At 50.7% G+C, this 23,462-nt stretch overlaps 1 protein-coding gene across 1 annotated transcript in view; it reads right to left on the reverse strand.

The window, feature by feature from the left end:
• Positions 1-1,820: 1,820 nt before the first annotated feature.
• Positions 1,821-23,462, reverse strand: part of RAB5C (RAB5C, member RAS oncogene family) — a 39,906-nt gene continuing 18,264 nt past the window's right edge. The window contains exons 2-6 of the mRNA XM_048830066.2: positions 16,238-16,503; positions 4,987-5,138; positions 4,526-4,648; positions 3,487-3,580; positions 1,821-3,004 (exon numbers count right to left, since the gene is read on the reverse strand). Coding sequence (XP_048686023.2) covers positions 2,889-3,004; positions 3,487-3,580; positions 4,526-4,648; positions 4,987-5,138; positions 16,238-16,403 — 651 coding nt within the window. The 5' untranslated portion in view covers positions 16,404-16,503 and the 3' untranslated portion in view covers positions 1,821-2,888. The remainder of the gene's footprint in view (positions 3,005-3,486; positions 3,581-4,525; positions 4,649-4,986; positions 5,139-16,237; positions 16,504-23,462) is intronic.

Consider the following 23,462-nt stretch of genomic DNA (forward strand, 5'->3'; position numbering starts at 1 on the left):
CCCATTGCATTGCAATGGAGTATGCAGGGGAATTATGAAGTGGGCTGGTCTTCATACCGTACAGGCCTGTTCAACCCCTTTACCATCACGGTGCTGCTGATCTGGGATCCTCCCTACACACAGTTTGGTTCTACCCTATGCAGCCCAAAGAGCAGCAGGTCTCACTCCACATTTATCACAGAATCTTAGGACTGCAAGGGACCTCTAGAGGTCTCGAGGCCCCTGCACTCATGGCAGGGCTAAGTATTATCTAGAGACCATCCCTGCTCTTAAAAATCCCCAATGATGGAGATTCCACAGCCACCCTGGACAATTTATTCCAGTGCTTAACCACCCTGACAGGTCAGAAGTTTTTCCTAATGTCCAACCTAAACTGCCCTTGCTGCAATTTAAGCCCATTGCTTCTTGTCCTATCCTCACACATTGAGGATTCTTCTCCCTCCTCCTGGTAACAACTTTTTATGTACTTGAAAACAGTTCTCATGTCCCCTCTCACCCTTTTCCAGACTAAAAAAAAACAATTTTTTCAAGCTTCCCTTATAGGTCATGTTTTCTAGACCTTTCATCATTTTTGTTGCTCTTCTCTGGACTCTCTGCACTTTGCCCACATCTCCCCTGAAACGCTCCCCTTGTACACACAGGATCAGCTAGGGAAGAGGTTGGTGTTACCTTTCCCAGGATAAGGGGCCCTGCTAGTGGCAGGAACGAGGTGCCTCCGACTGCAGCACTGCCCTGCCAGCTAGCTTTTACTGTAGACTGAAGTTAAGGTACAGGTAGCAGGCATGACTGTCCCCCTTTCAGCAACACGCTCCCTGCACTGAGGGACACCTCACAACACCCGCTCCAGCCATTGGCTAATGCTGCTAGATCGAGCAGTTCCTCTGTCTAGGGGCAGAGATGGGGTTACTGATTAAGACAGCTGAGCTGGTTGTTGCTTCTACCTTTGCCCTGTTCAGACTGGGAAAAAGGAAGTTCAGTTAACCGCTCTGTCATCATTTTCCACATGGCAAACTCCAACTTGGCTGGTCCATGGATTTCTGAAATTCAGGATTTCTCTCCAGCTGCCTCTGTTTGTTGTTAGTGCTCAGTGTTGCTGCAGCTGTGGGCATAGTTACCAAATCCTTCAAGCCATCAGACAGGTGATGGGCATGTTGGGCTTAGACTTTTCCTCCAGACTGTCATCCGTAGCCAGATGGGCCACTTTCATTTTATGGGAGGCTTGTTTCCTGTGCATCTTGCCATCCTCTAGGCCTGGTTTCAGAGTAGCAGCTGTGTTAAGCCGTATCCGCAAAAAGAACAGGAGTACTTGGGGCACCCGAGACTAACATTTATTTGAGCATAAACCTGGTTCAAGCTGGCACTGGTTCTGTGCCTTTTAAAAAGAGTCCCTGTGTTCTCAAGACAATCCTTTCAGTTTTCTCCACCATGCCTCCCCTTTACTCTTGGCACTTCCACTCAGGTTAGGCAGTTACACCAAGCACAACGGGGAATCTAGACACTGCCATGGTAATCTACAAGGATCAGCGAGTAGAACAGTGATGGATTCAAGAGACCCGAGTCCTACTCCTGATCTGCCACTGACCTGCTGGAGGGTCTTGGTGAGGCACTTACTGCCACTCTACACATGGGGAAACAGGGGCACAACAATGCTGACTTCTCGGAGCTCTTTCGTGTTGTGCTTTAAGAGCTAGCTGGCACAAATTCATAATGAAACTACACTGGCCAGTTTCACTTTCGGGTACTAGCGTGATGCGTGGGGAACACTGGAACCCAACTTTCGTTTACGTGGCTTTAATAAAACTCAAACATTTCTGGTCACATTTGATTTATAAAAATTTTTTTTAATCACAACATAAGTTTGTGATGAAGGCTAAGTTGACAGTTCCTCTTTAAATACCAATCTGTATAAGACATTGCATCAGCCAACGTGAGTTAGACTCCAGCAACAGAAGCTATTTTAATACCTCCCTCCAGGTTTTATTTTGTGGAATTATGAGGTTTAATACAGATGGTTTCCACAGACAAATTACTCCAAGTCTCCCCCTCCCCCATCTCTGTACATCAGTAAACCAGAGCGGCTTGCACTCGAGCAAGGTTATTAACATTAGTGGCATCACATCACTGTCAAAAAGGACAATTTTGTTTTGTTTTTTATACAAGATTTTTTTTTTTGCAAAAAAATTGCAACAGGATTATTAGTGCATTACACCAGAACTGAAGAGATAGAAAAAAGAGTTGGCATGCTAAAGTCCAACACCAAAAGGAGGACGACAGAAGGCTAGTTGGTATGTACTATATTGACAAGATACTGATTGGTTACATGTTGAAGAAACGTACAATACAAAATACAGAAGAAATCAGTTTTGCTCCCCTCTGCCCCCCCACCCCAAAATACTCATAATTGTGATTTGGTCGAGACATGGCTCCGACACCACAGCTGAATGTCATTATAATGCTATCGTTTTATTTAGTGGTTGTTCTAGGCATGTGGCATTGAACTAGCCTTCGCTTGTTCAAGTGGATAACTCTGAAACAAGATCCCATCTAAGGGACGAACGGCCCTTGTTTCCAATAGTGGACGAGAAGCTTGTGGGAGCCGTTCGGCTCGAACTCTCGCCTAGCAGAGGCGGGAAGAGGCCAGCACGTGTATCCACCACCAGGAAGAGGGAAGAGCAGTTCATATATTAAAAAAGTGACTTAAGACTTAAAATGGAATTAGTATTTGTACAGAAAGGTGCAGGTGGACTAGCTCCCTCCAGCCTATGATCAGAAGGAGATGGAGAAATCACCGCAGCTGCAATTGCCAGCTGCTCTACCGTAAGTGCGATTGGGTCGAGTGGGTTCCAGTCAGGTCATTGGAAGGGCTTCGGTCAGGTGGGAACGGCGGCTCAATTGCTGCAGCACTGGCTCCTGCTGGGCTGGTTGGTCTCTTGCAGGTCCACGCCCCGATTCCTGCCCTGAGAGCCAGCAGCATTTTGGGATTCATTTTTCGGCAGCTTCTTAGCTGGAGGGAGAGGAACGGGTCAATGCAGCTCATGTGCAGAGGAGCCGGTGACTCCTGACATCGGCCCGCTGAGCTCTGCTCTGACGCGGCACACTCTGGCTCCCCCAGGGAGGCTGGCCTTCGTGCCACGTCAGGCAGGTCTTTCCCTCCAGCTGGGCTTGGTACGGTGCGTGCCACTTCCAGGTGTGCCCAGCACACAGGCTGGCCAGGACTCTGGCAGCACTAATCCATACTGGGTAGGCTCAGATTCTCTCTCTGGCTGCCCTGCGGCAGTGATGGCTGCCAACAGGATCCTGCTGGGGGGAGGGAGGGAAGAGGGCCTTTAACCGGCAGGGGTGGCCATGTCCAGCCGGGCAACAGGCTCCCTGGGCAGCGACTTGGTCTTGCTCCCCCGGGGTGTAGAGTCAGGGGATTGCTGCCGTTCAACTGGGTGGGCAGGTGGCACTCAGCACAATGCCAGTTTGCGCAGCTACCCCACTTACCGATTGCCATAAAGATTTCATTCACATTCATTGCCGTCTTCGCCGAGGTCTCCATGAACAGCAAGCTGTTGTCGTCCGCGTACGTCTGGGCTTCCTGGAGGCAATCACAACAGCGTAAGGCTGGCCCAACACTCAGACAAGGAGCTTGGGGAAGGCCCAGAGCTGCCCCCTTCACTGGGGTGGGGGGGGAGAAAAGACTGGTGTGCTGGAAGGCAGGCAAGGGATTGACCAGCAGCCCGGGCCTCCACAAGCTCCACACTAGGTCCTGCTGCTTTCCCTTCTTCCCACAAGTCCCCTCGAGCCCTGGAGGACTCGTGCTGCTGCAGTTGACGGCGCTGCCCGGCTGGCATCTCACCTCCCCACCCACGTCTGACAGCACCGCCAAGCTCCCCCGCCAGTTTGAGCTAGCTGCCCACCGCAGGAGCATGAGGCAGACCTGTCTGGGGCGCTGCTCGCCGGGAGGCACATGGGCCAGGCTACAAAGGCAGCCCACCCGACCCACGTCTCCGAGCCGCGGCGTAACGGAAAGCCTGCTGCCCGAGTGACCCAAGGAAAAGCCTCAGGACACGAGTGCCACATTAACCAAGCTCCCTTGGTGGGGTGGGAGCTGGCAGGGAATCGGTTTAAAGAGCCGCCTTGGACAGATTCCTCAGATGTCTGGCTGCTGGTGGGATGTGGCTCATCTGCCTTGGGGAAGGAAAGCAGCTGGCTGAAGGGCGGCAGCACAGTGCGGGTGGGTAGAGCACACCAGTGGTTACTCTTTAGGGTCAGGTTGTTCCAATCCCCATCCCAGAGATGGGGCTGCCCCACAAAGGAGGCAAGGGTTCTGAAAGGAGTGGATGGACACAGGTGGGCTCCACTTCCCTTCAAGCAGGGCTTGGGGGTTACCATGGTGCAGCTGCCTGGAACACAACTTTCCCCGAGGGCTTTAATGAAGCCCCTTGGATAGGTTTCAGCTGGACATTGGAGACCACGGAAGGAAAAATTCCTGTTTCCCTGGCTCTGAACTAGGGCAGCGTCTGCTCCGATTCCTGCTTACCTGGAAGTCCACAGCTCTCTTGCTGGCAAGGTCAGCCTTGTTGCCTGCTAATGCAATTACGATGTTGGGGCTGGCCTGCCTCTGCAGCTCCTTCACCCAGTTCTTGGCTCGTACAAACGTGTCCTAGAAGGAGGCAGTGGTGAGGGAGGGCAGCCTCTCCCCACTCCTGCCTGGCACAGAGGCAGGAGAGGCTTACCCCAGTCAGCAAGGAGAATGGTTTGCCTCCAAGTGCTGTTGGTCAAGACTCAGTGGCTAGGTCCCTAGAGCCCCGTACAGAGCCAAGGGAAAGCAACACATGGGGAGTGCCAGAGCAAACATTAGATGACCCCCGCCCGCCCAAACCGCTGGCCCCCAGTCCTGAGCCGACACCATCCCTGCAGCGTCCCAAGGAGCAGGGTACCCAGACACTGGCCCTTCTCCCCTCCAGCAAGCTGGTCTGTGGCCAGCAGCTCCGTACTCACTGTGTTGGTGATGTCGTAGACGACAATGGCTGCCTGGGCGCCCCTGTAATACATCGGGGCCAAGCTGTGGTATCTCTCTTGTCCCGCTGTATCCCAGATCTCAAACTTCACCGTCGTGTCATCCAGGCAGACAGTCTGTGTTAGGAAGGCGGCTGGGGGAGAAGCGGCTGGTTAGTTCTAAGGGAGCCGGACAGCCCTGGGTTAAGCCAGGTGGCCTCTGAGAACCTGGTTCTCTTTGCACGAGAGTGACCCCCCCACACACACACCATGTTCACCATCTTTATACAAAAAGAAAAGGAGGACTTGTGGCACCTTAGAGACTAACCAATTTATTTGAGTATACGCTTTCGTGAGCTACAGCTCTCTTCATCGGATGCATCCGATGAAGTGAGCTGTAGCTCACGAAAGCTTGTGCTCAAATAAATTTGTTAGTCTCTAAGGTGCCACAAGTACTCCTTTTCTTTTCGCGAATACAGACTAACACGGCTGTTACTCTGAAACCCATCTTTATACAGTTTGATTTGTACCAAGGATGCCTTGGAGGTACCCTTTGAAAACTCCTAATCTGCTGCATATTATCCCATTGAAATGTGCGTAACAGCACTGCATGTCAAAGGAGGAGACTCGGCTAGACAATGGTCACTAATACGTGGTTGTTCTGGGCAATGCTCAGACAGACACCCTAGCACGCCAGCAAAGGGCCGAAGAGCCCTTACCTGCTGACCTGGGCATTCGCCAGCAGGGGGGAGCTGTGAGCAAGACATTCACCATTCATCTGAATTCAGTCTGGAGTTCCCATACACAAGGAAACTACCTGCCCTCCTCACCCAGCCGGGGTTTTTCAGGCAGAAAGGGGTGGAGTAGAAGGGGGGGGAAGTGTCCCTAACAGCCTCTCCCCAAGGGCACCAGAATGGGCGGAGGGGGACGGGGGGGACCAGAGGGCCATGGCCCCATCACTTTTTACCTGCCTTAAGGGTGAATGACAGGGGAAGGAGTGAGCAGGGGGCAAGGCCTCAGGGAAGAGGTGGAGTGGGGTGGGGCCATGGTTCAGGTGCTGGTGCCTCCCCCCCCCCCCACTTCTCGGGTGCTTCCGGCATTCTTGCCTCTTCTGTACATTGCATGAAAGAGGGAGAACCATCATTGACCTGTGGGCCCCTGGCCAGGTTTTCCAGCCAGTCCAGACTGCCAAAAGCTACTGGGGAGAGAAATCGTCTCTGCTTTTCAAGCTATTAGGCTTGGTAAAGTTTCAGAATTAGCTTGTGGTTTTCTCCTTTTATTTGTAACCAATTCTGACTTTTATGCCTTGCCAGTTGAAATCTCTCTAGTTAAATGTGTTTTAGCTAAACCAGTGTTTGAGAAACCTCTACTGGAGATAAAGGCTGGTGCATGATCACTCCCAGTGTTGGAACGACAGACTATCTCCAAGCTTATACTGTCCAGGAGGCTGCTGAAGAGTGTAAGACATTTCTGGGCATCCAGGCTGGGGCAATGCGGGTGCTGCCCTGTAGGTAATTCATGGCTGGCTGGGATTTTGCAGGCTGAAGGCTGAGAGCAGGCCAGGAGTGGCTGTATGGACAGCCCAGCAGCGAAAAGGCACTCTGGGCTACAGAGTTACAGGGACACAGCAGTCCAGGTTGTAGCCTGGGGAATGTCACAGCTAGGAATTGGGGGGACCCCAGATAGGGCTACATTACCCGAGCAGACAGGTATGCTGCCAGTGGCTGCATGGGCTCCAGGTAGGGTATTTAGGCGCTCATGTTGTTGTAGTAAGAGACAGGAACCAAACCATAGTTACAGCAGCCAGAGAACCACTTAACACAGCCAAACTGGTCTGCCCCATGGCACATCCGAGCACACATGCTACTGTACCCTACACACCTAGCTCCTGCAGCACACCGGGAGAGGACTTGCTCTTTGGACAGAAGACAGGCTAATTTAGAGGCTCTTTTCACACGGTTGCTAAAGCGCAGAGTGGGATCTCAGCACGTGTCTTCCAGTGCGAACGTCCACAGCCCTGGGATGCGAGACCATTGTGTCCCTAGTGCCTTTGGAGATCTCAGAGCATTTCCTATCCCACCTCCGTGTTACAAGCGAGGTGAGGAGTGGGTACCTGATCTACCGAGATCAGTGTAGCAGAGCCAGGAATGGAACCCAGCCGTCCTGGCTCCTTGTCTCCTGCCCTGTGGTCAGGTTCTAACCCCCTGGTTTTATGCCCCTTTACTTTGAATCCCATTTCTGACCATGGTGCTGCACAGAGAGCCAGCTACATCCTCAGCCAGTAACCGGGACAACCGGAAAGTGCTACAAATATTGCAGAGGCCGTTAGTTACGTGTAAAGCAGCCAAGGGTCCCTCTAGGGGACAGTGTCATTCAGCCCCGGACAGCGGTCAGGAAAGCCAGTCGCTATAGTCCAGGTAACTCCTGGGGCAACGTCAGTTTAATAAGGTTTGCTTGCTACGCAGTGCACTTTTAAGTTAAAGTTACCACAGACCAAGGGACTGATGGTTCGGAATTGGTAATGGACTAAGCCTCTCCTCTGGGTCATTAATACCCCCACAGGACACGATGGTGGCATCTGCTTGGTGTAATGAGTGGTCAGCGACGACAGTTGTTAACGGACTATCACCGACCCAAGCATTGGCCCACCAGGTTTGGACTGCCAAGTGGAAACCACTTCAGGGATGACAAGGACAGGGCCATTGGATGGCCCCTCTTCAAATGGGGTTCCTCCAATGCCCCACAATGAAGCGGAGGCCAGCTATAGACTTGCAGATGACTGACTTCAGCAGTGGGCTAGCAGCTCTTCACCTGGCTGACGATGCTGTTAAATGACTGGGCACACTGTGCATATGCGGAGAGGGGTCTGGGTGACGGGTTCAAATCCAGCCCGAGTGATTGGACAGCAGTGATTGTCACCTAAAAGCGGTCTAGCCACACTAACAAATTCCTTCCTAGTTCTCCACATGGCAGCTAGCCCTCTTGCCAGGCTCAGAGGTCACAGACTGTGGACAATGGAGACTCCCTCTCCTCAGCAGGTGGGGGGGGTCAGGCCAGAACTAGCTGAGGCATGCAGGCAGGGTGATGAAGGACTAAGTGCTACACAGGCAATCGCAGTGCATTCTGTGCCAAGAGGGCTTCAGTGCCCAGGCTGCTGATCAAGTACAGCATGCTCGGGCCGTGCTCCACTCCAGAGAGATGTGGGTCAGAGATGGAGAGGTGTCTGTCTGGAAGTGGCTTTCTGGGCAGAACAGCTGATCCAAGTGTCACGGAGTCCCTGGGCGATGCTCTGGAACTGCTCCCCATGAAGTCAGTCAGGACTCTGGGGCAGTCGCCTTTCTGTGAGCACCCTGTCTGCAGGACACACAGCTCACACAGCTTCCACCTTCCTGGGTCTGACCTCGGAGCATTCAGCATCCTCTGCCCCTCCGTGCGCTTCCCACAGCGAGTCCGCTCAGGCGGGGCTCCTGGGGAAGCCAGAGGGTCCTGCACCCCAACTTCGCAGTCAGACGTGACTCTCAGCCAGCCAGTAAAACAGAAGGTTTATTAGACGACAGGAACATGGTCTAAAACAGAGCTTGCAGGTGCAGAGAACGGGACCCCTCAGCTGGGTCCATTTTGGGGGGCAGTGAGCCAGACAACCACGTCTGCACTTCACTCCATGTCCCAGCCAGCCCCAAACTGAAAAACCCCTCCAGCCCCTCCTCCTCTGGGCTTTGTTCCTTTCCCGGGCCAGGAGGTCACCTGATTCCTTTGTTCTCCAACCCTTCAGCTCTCACCTTGCAGGGGGGGAAGGGCCCAGGCCATCAGTTGCCAGGAAACAGGGTGTCGGCCATTCTCTGTGTCCAGACTCCTGCACACACATGCCCTCTAGGGCACTGCAATGATCATACACCCTTACCCCACCACCTAGATACTTAAGAACTGCCTAGGGGAAACTGAGGCACCCCCACACTATTCAGAGGAAACATTAAGAACAGTCCCACTTCGTCACATCTCTCCCCCCTTCGAGATCGAACTGAGCGGGGTCACTTTAGCCGGTGACCTGGGGAAGTTCGAAGCCACCAACGTTCCCATGGATGCCCCAGCATCTCTCCCATTCCTTGGTAGGAGTTACACCAGGCCCTTCCAGTTTCACGCCCTCCCTTAGGTCGGGGGTGGTCAATAGCACTAGCAGGCTGCATGTGGGAAGGTTTCTGCAGCCCATGCCCTTTGGCCACCCCAAAAACCCCAGGGGGTCAAGCTGGGATTGGGTTTTCTCCCAGAGCTCCAGTCTGGAGGGCTGCAATTCGGGCTCTCTTGGTTAAGGGCCCCCATCTTGACCTGGGCCACATACTGTTCACTTACAGAACTAGCATGGAGACATCCCTTTCTCCACAACCTTGTCTCCCCAACAAGCTGGCCAAACACAGCCACTTGGTTATAGGACGGTATACCTTTCTTAACAGCTTTCACTCCATCTGAGACCTTCTCAAAGCTCTCCACACTGGATCTTTCAACAGGAAAGTCAGTGGACCCATTCACAACAGAAAATTTCTGGCTGTTAGGAACTGAAACTTTCTTGATTAAATCACTTTCACACCCTTCAGTGGCAGTAAACTGCTTGCAAAGACTCCATGAGGATTCCTTTCCCGAGGGCTTTTCTATGCAACAATTCACCCCCTCCCAGAAATTCTGCTCTTACCCTCTTTACCTAGGGCTTGCTCTAGGGGAACACTTTCCTGAGCAACTACAGACTCTTTCTGGGTCTCCCTTACATCCAGAATCACCTCTGGCCCATCAGGCGGATTCCTACACAATCCCCTTTCATGCAAACTTACAGACTTCCTAGATAAAAGGTTAGAAGCATTCTCCTTCCCTTTGCCACACACAAGTTCAGGAATCTTTTCCTTCTAGCTACAGGTTTCCACACCCTCAGTAGGTTCCACAATCACATCACCTTCCTGCTCTCCTTGTGCCCTGGCTAGGATCTCACCCTGATTAGACAGAGTTGCTACACCCTTTCCAACAACACACTAGCAACAGGCAAAATACAAGCACCAGAATTGTCTGGTCTCGGGGATTTTACATAGACCCTAACTGGATGCGACCTAGTTACAGGGCCATTCTCCCGAGCAGACAGAAACTTAGGACCCTTCCCTTCCTGGGCTTTAGCTGAATCCAGAACCAGCTCTGAGACAACTGCATGACCCTCAACCATCACAGGCTGAAAGGCCCCTTCTGTCTGCTCCACAGACCAAGAAGAGCCGGACACACTTTCTCCTTTACCAGACACACAGGTTGGGATCTCATTCCCTTTGTCCCAGCACACAAGGCTGGTCACAGACAACTGCTTGGAGATCAGGGTAGCTCCCTCCATAGGCAAGTCAATACCCCTGACAGACAGAGACCCATTTCCTTCACTGTCCCAATTCTCCACCCAGCTAACAGGTAAGGTCCAGGGACTCTCATCTTCCACTCTCCTCGCCTTCCCACCCTGCTGACTGGACACAGCCATCAGCTCACAAGGCTGCCTAGGCTCATCCAAACTTCCCTTACCAAGCACCTTGCCACTCCCCACAGATCCCCTGCCCTGCCTGTGTCTCCCCCCACTCAGCTGGGGTCTCAGCTCCCACTGTGCTCAGCGCTGCCCTTGCTGTCCCAGTGGGGGCAGGCCACTGCTTTCCTCAATGCATCAGAGCCAGCGAGAGTCCCCAGTCTGGTGTGCAAGGGGGCAGGGAGCATCTCTCTGTCCCACCGAGTCCCAGGGGTCTGGTTACAGGCAGGCAGGTAGCCTGAGCCTAGCGGCTCCTCCCTGCTGCCAGCCAGGTCATCTGCATTTTCACTGACCATTTCCCTCTCCACCGATTGGTTCCCTGGATTCAAATTCAAACCCTCGGCAGTTACAGGAGCAGGGCCTGGATCCTGTCCCAAAGAGACACAGTCACCCCACAACAGGGTCTCGCAGCTGGTGTCCTGGGGCACCCCAACGGCCAGCCAGCCCCACCCCTCCTGGGTCTGCACAGGGATCTGGGCCATAGGCAGGGCGAGGGGCTTCGTCCCTGGGACCCTCACCCAGCTCACACAGGCCCTCAGCCTCTGAGGCTGCACCACCCAGGGTCTGACACCAGTTCTCTCTGTCCCAGGATCTCGCCACCCCAGGAATGTCTCCCCATTGACCATCCCCTTCCGCTCCCACTGGGGGTCCGAGGGGCCTGACCCCAGGGAACTCCACACAGACATATAGGTTGGGGTCAGGAGTGGGAGCCTGTCCACCTCCCCACCCATCTGGCTGATGGAGTCTGTGGCCTTGGGACCCAGCAAGGGAGCTAGACACCGGGGCTTTTCCGCAGGGTCCCCCTGGTTCAGATCTCCAGCCTGCTCAAAGGCAGTGAGGTGGGCATCCACACCCCCCCCCTTAACTAGGGGCAGCAATTTAGTCTCGAGGTTCCCTGCGGAACTGGCCCCCCGGGATCTATCCCCACTCACCCCGGGGAGGTCCCCTCGGCCTCTCCGCCCCACCACCGCCAGTTCATCCTGCTGCTGCTTCTGCAGCTCTTTCTCGGGCTCTCGCTGTCTCCCACGGTCCTCTTGCTCTCTCAGACTCAGCTCCAATCCCGTCCGTCTCGATCCCCCGATGGGGAACCCGATCGTGAAGACCCCCGTCTGGTCGGGGACAGGAGTCTTGGCGATGCCTGGCTCCCGCTCCAGCTGCTCCCAGATCCTGCTATAGCCCCAGTTGGGGTCAGGAATCTGTTCCTTAGAGCGGTCATCCTCCTCCAGCTGCACGATTAACTCTGCTTTGGTGAACTTTCCAACGCTCAACCCTCTCTTTCTGCACAGGGTTACAATGTCCTTCTTAAGGAGACGGTGACAGGCCATCACTCCGCTCCTCCCAAGTTGTTGTGGACTCACAGGCCCGTGTGCTCTCAGCTCCCCACGGTTTCCAGGGAGAACCCCTAGTGTGCCAGCCCTTCTCGAGGTCACCACCTCTTTGCCAGGGTCGAGCTGCAGACTCCTCCGCCCCTTGGACTGCTCGCTGCAGTCCCCAGGGGAACCCTGTTACTGCACAATCCTTCTCGCTGGTCACACACTCCCAGGGGTTAACCGCCCCCCGAAACCGCTCCTCTCTGAGCCTTCAGCAGGCCTGGTCCTCGGCAATCCCCCTTCGTGTTACTGCTCCCCAGTCACTTACTGCAGGAAGCACCATCCACGGGGTGCAGTACATCCCACCGCTGCCACCAGTTGTCACGGAGTCCCTGGGCGATGCTCTGGAACTGCTCCCCATGAAGTCAGTCAGGACTCTGGGGCAGTCGCCTTTCTGTGAGCACCCTGTCTGCAGGACACACAGCTCACACAGCTTCCACCTTCCTGGGTCTGACCTCGGAGCATTCAGCATCCTCTGCCCCTCCGTGCGCTTCCCACAGCGAGTCCGCTCAGGCGGGGCTCCTGGGGAAGCCAGAGGGTCCTGCACCCCAACTTCGCAGTCAGACGTGACTCTCAGCCAGCCAGTAAAACAGAAGGTTTATTAGACGACAGGAACATGGTCTAAAACAGAGCTTGCAGGTGCAGAGAACGGGACCCCTCAGCTGGGTCCATTTTGGGGGGCAGTGAGCCAGACAACCACGTCTGCACTTCACTCCATGTCCCAGCCAGCCCCAAACTGAAAAACCCCTCCAGCCCCTCCTCCTCTGGGCTTTGTTCCTTTCCCGGGCCAGGAGGTCACCTGATTCCTTTGTTCTCCAACCCTTCAGCTCTCACCTTGCAGGGGGGGAAGGGCCCAGGCCATCAGTTGCCAGGAAACAGGGTGTCGGCCATTCTCTGTGTCCAGACTCCTGCACACACATGCCCTCTAGGGCACTGCAATGATCATACACCCTTACCCCACCACCTAGATACTTAAGAACTGCCTAGGGGAAACTGAGGCACCCCCACACTATTCAGAGGAAACATTAAGAACAGTCCCACTTCGTCACACCAAGCACACCCATGTGGCTTCACTGAAGCAGTAAAGATCCTGAATAGATTCACTAGCCTGTCCATTTGGCTGGTGTAACTAGCTCATGCTTTTGTCTAGTCCTGCACATCTCACCCAAGTCACTGACCATACATCACGACACCAGGCTGTTGTCTCTTCCTGTTTTTACGAGCTTGGAAAGGCTCCCTCCATGAAGTGAAAGTGAAAGGTAACTCTGCCCTTCCAACCAGAGGGCCAAGCTCTAACTGCATCATTTCCCTTTCTGCCGTTCTTGTTGGAGGGCCCAGACCTGCCATGCACACCCCCTGCATTGGGGGAGTGTGTTTCCATGACCCCTGCACTCAGGGGCTGCAAGGATCAATGTCCTAACCAGCACCCAGGAGCAGAGGTGGAAGGGGAGAGCTGCAATCACAGGCACACTAGCGCATGCTGGTGGAGAGCTGGGGTTTAGGCCTTCCTGAGGTTCGGGGACATGCCTGGAGCTCTATCAGGCAGGACAGTCAGTATCATCACGGCAGCGATGAGTGGGACTCATTCGACAGCCTCCTCGTGGCTATTGTGGCACGAGTGATGCCCTACCAGGAGGAAGGCTGAAGCCTCCATTTCACCTCCAAAAAGGATGTAAAGTTACTTCCCAACAGCATGTGTAGAACAAGCCAGTTTGCCAACACTTGAAAGTGAAGCTCAAAGCCAAGTGCAGGCAGCTTTTTACATGAAGCTTGCAAAGGAGTCCCCTCCCCCCCGCCCCGGTTTCCCCCTCTGAAAAGATTACTCTGCACTGAAAAGATTACTCTGCACAGGAAAGTGCCTTTTGCTGTAACCCTTTCGAGGGGGCCCTGGAAGCTTCTCAACAGCAGGAGCACTTTAATACGCACTCTACCAATGGTCAGCCAGCAAGTCTCTTCAGCCATGTAACTGCAGCGAAAAATGCTCTTTGCCAGTGGCCCATTTACTCTGCCAGACTGTATCAGACCGTCATTTCTGGAGTTCCGGAACAAGCTTTCCCGTCTTGTTAACGTTCCTCCAAACTCCCATGGGAGCTCGATTCAGCTGCCCTTCGTGACATTCAGCCACTAGTTTCCTTTACAAATGGCAAAGGGCGTTTTGCTTTCTGGGCATTTTAAAATCAAGACAAGGCTGCGAGATTTGACAACCACCAAATCAAGTAGGATGGGTGTTAGGGTTAACCCTACTTTCCTAGGCCCGATGCCCTCAGTCAGATACAGACATGCCATCGAATGTCTAAGGTAAGCTGTGCAGTTGTCAAAGCAAGCAATGGCAGAACGCTGGGCTGGAGAAGCGAGATCACTGCCAGCGGTTCACCTGCTTCAAACGGAAGAGACCATTCATAGGACAGGTCTAAAGGTCCTGCTTGACTAATGGAACATGCTTTCTTCATCTCAGATGAACACACCAAAAGCCATTAAGGTTCACCAGTCCCACAGACTCCAGAGAATATTTGTGAATTGCATTTCTGTATCTAGAGAATTCCTAGACCAGATTTTCTGGACTTAATGCCAGACAGAGGCCAAGTATGAAGTTATTTTCCACATTGGGTTACTCTGGGGAGCAGTGGAGAATTGACAGCAGTTAAGTAAAATGGATGTCAGTCACTACCGCTTCCCTGCGGATAGGGAAAATACATTAGAACTGGGAAAGGTCCAGAGAAGGGCAACAAAAATAATTAGGGGTCTGGAACAGCTTCCATAGGAGGAGAGAGCAAAGAGAGCAGGGCTGTTCAGCTTGGAAGAGACAACTAAGGGGGGTTGACAGAGGTCTAGAATATCATGCCTGGTGTGGAGAAAGTGAAAGGGGAGTTCTTTACCTCTTAAGACAAGAACCAGGGGTCACCCAATGAAATCAACAGGCAACAGGTTTAAACACAAACATAAGGATGAATTTTTTCATGTAATGCACAGTCTACTATGGGACTCGTTGCCAGGAGATATTGTGAAGGTCAAAAGTATAACTGGGTTCAAAAGAAAAATCAGACATGTTCATGGTGGGGAGGTCCAGCAATGGCTAGTAGTGAAGATGGTTGGGGCACAACCCCATGCTCTGGGTGTCCCTAAGCCTCTGACTGCCAGAAGCTGGGACTGGATCACTTGTACCCGGTTCTGTTCACTCCCTCTGAAGCTTCTGGCACTGTTAGAAGTGACTGGTTTCAGAGTAGCAGCCGTGTTAGTCTGTATCTGCAAAAACAGGAGGACTTGTGGCACCTTAGAGACTAACAGATTTATGTGAGCATACGCTTTCGTGAGCTGCATCCAATGAAGTGAGCTGTAGTCTAAGGTGCCACAAGTCCTCCTGGTCTCTTTGTTAGAGGTGAGCATCCTAAGACTGGTAGCTAGACCATTGGCCATACTGGATCAGCCCAGTCTTATGAATTTCTGCCAGCCTGAGCTTCCCACCCAGCAGCTGGAAGCATGATTGCCAAGCCAGACTAGCTCAGGCCACCAGGTTTATTTCAGAGGTTTTCAAGCTTAGCAGCTTCTCTCTGTGTACAGCATTTCTGATGCAGCTGACTGTGGGGTGGAGAGTGGCAGCCAACTAGCCAGACCGCAGACTGCACAGCTGTGTGGGAAGGGAAAGTGAGTCGAGGACACTGGGGAAACCCCATACTCTAAAGAGCTATGGGTTATTTAGCATCCATGCACAGCAGCAGCTTTCTAAGAAAGTCATTTCAAGATCGCCTTCCCTCAGGGCAGGGGTTCCCAGCTGGCAGAGTCCTAGTTTGTACCAGGCAGACTCTCCTGGTTCCCTGTTGATAACACATTCATCTCAGCACAAAGTATGTTGGGTCTCAGTTAACTTTTCCACACAGGCAACAACTTAGTGTCCCTGTGACAACTTCACCCATCGCAGCGAGAGGGGACACTGGAGCAATGTCGTCAGCCTATGAAAGCCTGAGGAGTCCGGAAGCAGGATTTTATGAACTCCCTTCACCGGCTTTGGAAAGGCAGCAGGCTGAGTTTACCTACCCCACACCTACACTGGGATCCAAGCCAGACTTTAAACGGAGAGGTCCTTGTACCCAAGAACTGCATGGTGCTTTAATGAACACTTAAAGGAGATCCCGCACTGCTGAGCCTGGCAAGAATTAAACTCGTTTTATGAGCCAGGAACTCCAGCCTGGGGAAGGGACTCGCCCAAGGTCAGCATCAGCAGCACAACTAGGGAGTTCGGAGTTCCAGCCCTAACCCCTGCATTGGCCTCTAGCCTGCTCCTTTGAAACCAACCCTCTAGCTCACGAGCCAGGACTCCTGCTGCTTCCCCAGCAGGGCCCTGAGCACTCACCTCCAATTGTGCTTTCCTGGTACTCGTGAAACTGGCCCTTGACAAACCGCAGGACAAGGCTGGATTTCCCCACTGCAGACTCCCCCAGGAGGACAAGTTTGAACTGGCAAATTTTGTTTCCAGCAGCTGGTCCATTCGGTCGAGCAGCTCCACCTCGACCCGCCATGGTGGTTTACAGTGCAGCAGGGTCAAGAGCACAGACTCCAGGGGCAAGGGGACTGTGCTGGTTGTGGATGCTGATGAGCTCAGGGAAGGTGGGTTTCCAACTGAAAGAGGAAGACAGAGATTGCATTATTGGCACCCCCTGCAGCAGGAGTTTGGTCTGATCATATATCCTAGAAGCGAGCTCATCTCCTGCAGAAGCAGGAAGGAATCCCCTCCCACTCAATCAGAAATCTCCAAGTAATCAGGGTGCATCGTCGGTCCATCCTTGGAGGAAGGATCAGGTACTTGTTAATGCTCAAGACCAACCATCCTCAGCTTGCCCTTGCCAGTGCTCTCACTGAGTACTTGGTTTGAAGTGAGCCCCAGACTGGAGCCTGCCACAAGGGACACTAGCCATGCACCATGCTCTCCTCACTGCTAAGACAGGTAGCAGAGAACCCGGAGTGATTCCTGCCAAGTATTGTTTGGACACTTGCCTACCAAAAACTGGATAATGAACAGACTAGCTTCATACAGGGCAGAGATCAGCCAAATTGCATGAGCCCCTCCGACCCCTTTTTGTTAAGCTATGCCATGGCAGAAATCGTTAGAGCCAACACACACACTAGGGTACTTGTTCTGGCAAGTGAGGTTAGCTACACATGGAGTGGGATTAACGCATCTTCAGTGCCTTGGCATGTACGGTACAACACAGAGCCCCTTTATTCCCTTATGAGCAAGCCAAGGGTCAAGCCACCTGCATAAAGTGAAAATGTGGTCCAAGCTCATGAATGCTTAGAAATGTAAGAGCTTAGGTAGCTTAGCCAAATGCAGCCTATTAAACCAGGAGTTCCTGAAGCATTTAGCGGTCCAGAGATTGAAACACAGGAAGTCATGGGGAGTGGGGTGTTGAAGGCAGAGGATCTTACAAAGTAGTCTGTATGACGACACATTAAGAATCATTGTATTAGAAACACACCATTAAGAAAGTCAAACATTTATTCTCTTTGGATGGGAAGAGACACTCCCAACTAAAAACACAATGGCCATACTGTGTCAGACCAATGGTCCATCTAGACCAATAGCCAATCTTCCAATGGTGGCCTGTGCCAGATGCTTCAGAGGAATGAACAGAACAGGGCAATCAAGCGATCCCTCTCCTGACATCCATCCCCAGCTACTGGCAGTCAGAGACTTAGGGACACCCAGAGCATGGGGTTGTGCACCTGACCATCTTTGCTACCAGCCATTGCTGGATCTCCCTTCTATCAACTTCTCATTCTTTGAGCCCATTTACACTTTTGGCTTTCACAACATCCCCTGTTCAACAAGTTCCACAGATGGACTGTGCATTGTATGAAGTTTTAAAACTGGTTTTAAACCTGCTGCCTATTTGCTTCATTGGCTGATCCCTGGTTTGTGTTTTTATGTGAAGAGGTAAACACTTCCTTATTTGCAAAAAGAAAAGGAGTACTTGTGGCACCTTAGAGACTAACAAATTTATTTGAGCATAAGCTTTTGTGAGCTACAGCTCACTTCATCAGATGCAACAGACTCCAACAAGAGACTGCTGAATTGGAATACCCTCTCATTGGAGTCTGTTGCATCCGATGAAGTGAGCTGTAGCTCACAAAAGCTTATGCTCAAATAAATTGGTTCGTCTCTAAGGTGCCACAAGTCCTCCTTTTCTTTTTGTGAATGCAGACTAACAGCTGCTACTCTGAAACTTCCTTACTTTCTCCACACCAGTCATGCTTTTATAGACCTCTTATCTCCCCCTCACCCCCACATCATCCCTTTTCCAAGATGGGAAGCCCCCCATCTTTTTAATTTTGCAGAATACAGAAGCTGTTCCATACCCTCAATCATTTTTGTTGCCCTTGTTGGTACCTTTTCCAACTCGAATACATCTTTTTTGATATGGGGTAATCAGAACTGCAAGCAGCATTCAAGGTGTGGGCATACCATGGATTTACATATGGCATTAGGATAATTTTGTCTCTTTATCTATCCCTTTCCTCATGGTTTCTAACATTCTTAGCCTTTGATTGCTGCTGCACATTGAGCAGAACCATTCACGATGACTAAAATCTCTGACTAGTAACAACTAATTTAGACCCCATGATTTTGTATGTATCATTAGGATTATGTTCTCCAATGTACATTACTTCGCATTTATCAAGAGTGAATTTCGTCTGCTGTTCTGTTACCCAGTCACCCAGTTTTGTGAGATCCTTTGAACTCTTTGCAGCCTGCTTTGGATTTAACTACCTTGAGTAATTTTGTTTCATCTACAAATTTTGCCACCTCACTGTAGTAGACAACGCACCAAAGGCCATGAAGTGATCAGTCTCATACATAGTAGAAATCACTAGAGCTCATGTTGATTTCTAACACCACTAATATAGAGACGGGGGGACAATGACAAAATCAACTGTTATCAATTTTAGCATATGCAGTGTCTGGGAAGCAGAGATTACTTTAACTTTATATAGTAGAACCTCCAAGTTACAAACACCTCGGGAATGGAGGTTGTTCCAACTTTGAACAAAACGTTAGGATTCTTTCAAAAGTTTTCAACTGAACATTGACTTAATACAGCTTTGAAACTTTACTATGCAGAAGAAACTGCTTAACCATTTTAATTTAAATGAAACAAGCACAGAAACAGCTTCCTTACCTTGTCAAATCTTTATTTAGTAGTTTACATTTAACAGTACTGTAACTTGCTTTTTTGTCTTTGCTGCTACCTGATTGCATAATTCCAATTCCAAATGAGGTGTGTGGTTGACAAGTCAGTTTGTAACTCTGAGGTTCTACTGTAGTAGTTCTCAAACTTTTGAACTAGTGACCCCTTTCACATAGCAAACCTCTGAGTGGGACCCCCCTTATAAATTAATATATTTCATGTAGCCAATGAAAGCTTATGCTCTAATAAATTTGTTAGTCTAAGGTGCCACAAGTACTCCTTTTCTTTTTAATATATTTAACACCATTATAAATGCTGGATGGAAAGCGGGGTTTAGGGTGGAGGCTGACAGCTTGCGACCCCCCCCAGATAATAACCTCACGACCCCTCGAGGGATCCTGAACCCCTGTTCTACTGTATGCTTTCAATCACTGTCCAGTCTGTCACTTCAGTCCATCACATCATTCCAGCCTATGCCAAGCTGCTACTCATGCTCTTTACCATCCCAATACAGCTCCCTTTTCCTTTATTTCTTTGTTTAATTCATATTTTATCATTTTGGCCAGAGTGAAGAATTTTTAGTCCAATCAGATTGGAAAACAGTTATTCCCTTAACAGCACTTCAGCTTCATAAGTGAATGCGCTTCCAGTTTGACCAAAGAGCAGCTTAGGGGAAGCTCCAAAAAGCAAGTGTTGTCTTCCTGAGTTGGAGTCCCAAGCATGCCCAGCAGGGACTCCCTTTTGGTAGTTTCCTGAAAAGAAACTCTAGCCCAAGTCTTCTCAAATCAGCAGACTTCAAGGACCCCAGGTCACAGAGCTCTGATGTCAATATCTTCATTTGAAAAGACCTACTTAGATAGAATTGTTTCTCAGCCAAACATCGGACTTGGTCATTAGGATTCCCAGCTGCTCCAGACTGGCAGTTCTGTGCATGCACACACATCCAGGTGTCGCTGGACATGCTGTAAGGAGCAGTCCAGCTTGTGCTGCCAGAGATGGCCTATAGGAAATAGCTTGCTTTGGAAGCTCTGTTCAGGATTGTACCTAACTGCGCTGTAGAAACACTGAGGAGTTGGCGAACAGAACCTTGAGCTTTCTGACCCTAAAGAAATTCTGGGAGGTGGCAAGGGGGTTTGGAAGAGAATAATCTTGCTTTCAGGTTGAGCTAGCTAGGAGATTTCCTGCCGGACAAACCACTTTAGACTAAGCTCTTTGGAACAGGAGCAGCTTCTGAGAGGCTGTGTCCTCAAACAGAGCGGAGCCCTGATATGGGGAGGTTGGGGGGAGAGAACCTCTGAGTAGCACCACAAAACAAACACTACTTGAGCTATCATCCATCACATGTTTTGGCAATGTGACATTGAAGAACCCCTCATCAGTAATTACCGGTTTGTGAAGGCAGCTATGGAAAACCACTCCCTCACCAACCTGGGACAGGATTTGGGAATGTGCATGTGTAGAAACAGCTACATCGATGAAGATTTCAGCCCCTGATCATAGAGCAAGACGGAAAATACACCTGTCATTTCTTACTGTAACAGTTCATTGCAGGGCCCTGTTGGGTCCTGCGCCTGCTGGGCTGAGAAAGTCACTCAGACCCTCAGGTTCTAAAACCACTGGTGATTTATAAGTCTGTTCCCACCAGCTTCTCACCATACAGCATACACAGTTCTGGGTTCCTCGTGTCTGAGCCTGGGGGAGGAAAGGGTTTTCTCCCTCCTGCACTCCCTCACTCCTCTGTCCCACCACCCTGCTTCCTTCTTCCCAGCCTCTTATACAGCTCAGGGTGAATTGGGCTGGCAGCTGGCTTTCATTCCCCAATTAGGGCAGGGTTTTTCCAACCAGCTGCACTTTATTCACCCAAATGGGGCTGGCATGGCAGGGGGCTGATTCTGCAGCCCTCCTGCTCAGCACCTTGTCACACTTACACTAATGCAATTACTTAGCAATGCACAGGGTTTGGAACTCAGCATGCTCTACAGGGTCACGTTCATAGCTAAGGCATCATAGCATAGGCATCGGATCCCCATAGTCCATCTTGTCAACAAATCCCAGGTGACAAGCAAAATCATTCCTCCAGCAATGGTTTGTCTAAAACGATTCCTGCAACAGTGCTAAAAATTCCCATGACACTGACAACCAAGTTACAGGCAAACAGGATTAGATGCAAGTTTCACTCCACCCAAAGGATGATGTTCATTTGAATGTGCATTATAATTGTACATGTAATGAGTGACTAGAAAGCAAGGAATTCCTGCCGCAGTTCTCACTACCTGCAGACTAAGGCAGAAAGCCATGACAAACATTTCGCATTATTTCCTTTGGAAGGACCATCTTGCAACAGGTTTCAGAGTAACAGCCGTGTTAGTCTGTATTCGCAAAAAGAAAAGGAGGACTTGTGGCACCTTAGAGACTAACCAATTTGAGCATAAGCTTTCGTGAGCTACAGCTCACTTCATCGGAAGCCCATCTGTACAAGACACTGCTGGGCAGAGGGTTATGGATTTGCTTTTGCAAACTTGTTGCTTTTTATTATCCTGTTTGTCTGTTAAATGCCATAATGCTCTGCTATAAAAAGGATCATCATACCCAATGACATTAAGCATATGGGAATTCACTTCATTCATTAGGAACAAAGGAAACATGCACTGGTCCTGATGCAGCACAGTCAGGAGAGAACACCCCCAGAATTTGATGACTACTCATGTCACCAACATTCACAGCTAGATAACACAGTGAATTCAGGGTACCGAAGCACTAACCCTTGGTCACACTAGCTAGACAGTCCTATCAGGACAAGCCATGCCTGGGTACCATGCGTGAGCTGCACCTGTAAGCTCTTAGCTTGTCCTTTTTAACATCCATGGGGGAATGAGAACAAAGCTTCCCAGCATTACTCAATCCCTTTCTGGAAAGGCACTTCTAGTTGTAAGATGTTATGGGTCAGCCCCCCATGCCCTCTAAGAATGCCAACAAGGGTGCCAGCTGGGATGGTTCTGGAGACACTGAGAAATCACTCCACTAGAAAGTTTTACAAGACTCTGACAGTCTGGATGTTCATTACTTCTAGCCACAGCCAACTTGGTTCCCATCCAGATCAGAGATGTGCATGTGAAAGGCTCTGCCCCTGTACCAGGCTGAGGCACTTGGCCTCCTCCATCCCTCAGAATTTCTCCTCTAATCGTGTAGCCCTCTTTGTGTGGGGAACAGCTTTTGTTTGTTTAACCTTGTCTTCGTTTAACAGGGCAGATTCTATCAGCAACATGCAAACACTAGGCTGCTATTTCAGATCGGTCACATTCTGTGCATTGAATACCATGCAAATTGTACCTCAACCAAACAATGACCTCTGAAATGAGATTGAGATTCCCAGAGCAGGCAACACAAGGGAACAAGTTTGCTGGCAACATCAAGTCTCAATGTGACCCATATTCCTGTTTCACTAGCCTCACAAGTAAAGTGAAGACCCGGGATCCTGCAATCAGGTCATATCATGTAAGCCAGAGCAGAATCACCGGAGGAAGTACAGCTTGTACGACAGTTCTCAGCAGGCTCCAAGTCACCCACTCCCAAAGAAAAGTTTATAAGGAGACTGCATTGCCCAGGGGTTTGAAGCATCTTACTCCTGGCCCAAGCTGAGATACCTTGTGCCTCTAACGGTGGCCCTTTCAGGCAGGGCGGAAGTAAGAGCCAGGAGGAACCTGGCACTGCTTCTATGTGTTCCATGGGGAATGAGAACTTGTCTTCAGGATTGTAAATGCTGCATCTTTTACAAGTGCTGGAGCTGGTTAAAGGATGATAACGTATGCATTCTATTCTCTGCTTCAGAAGAATATTTGAAGCACAGTAGTTCAAATCAGGCACCAGGGCCATATTTTGGCATCTGAAGTCACTTATTTACTTCTGATGCTTTAGGCCCTTGACATAATTCCACAGCACACTGCTGTGATTCGGTCCCAAAGCTAGCACACACCAAACCAGTACAGAAGGGATCATGCCCAACACTGTACTTGGAGACAAATTCCCTGACTTCCTGATGCCAGCTGTAAGCAGTTTCTTGCAGCTGTAACTTAGACCTTTGTCTAGCCTTCACTGCCAGCTACAGTGCGGTCTTACAATTGGGAAAGCACTGTGTCACATATCCATGCTTCTGGATGCAATCATTGAGAGATACATCATGCAGCAGGGAAGGTACAGTAAGTATTTTCAGTTTCTTGCTTGGCTTTAAGTCTGTTTGAGGTCTTCCGGCCTACAACTAGGTATAAAAACATTCTGAATTAAACTCAAAGTTAGCAAAGGCCTAAAGCAGAACAAGTTGCTAACTGATTTCAGACAGTTTATATAATTAGCCACATTAAAAATAGCAGTGTTCAGTTTGTGCATATGCCAAAT

Source organism: Caretta caretta, chromosome 27 (genome assembly GCF_965140235.1).
Source record: "Caretta caretta isolate rCarCar2 chromosome 27, rCarCar1.hap1, whole genome shotgun sequence".
NCBI lineage: Eukaryota > Metazoa > Chordata > Testudines > Cheloniidae > Caretta > Caretta caretta.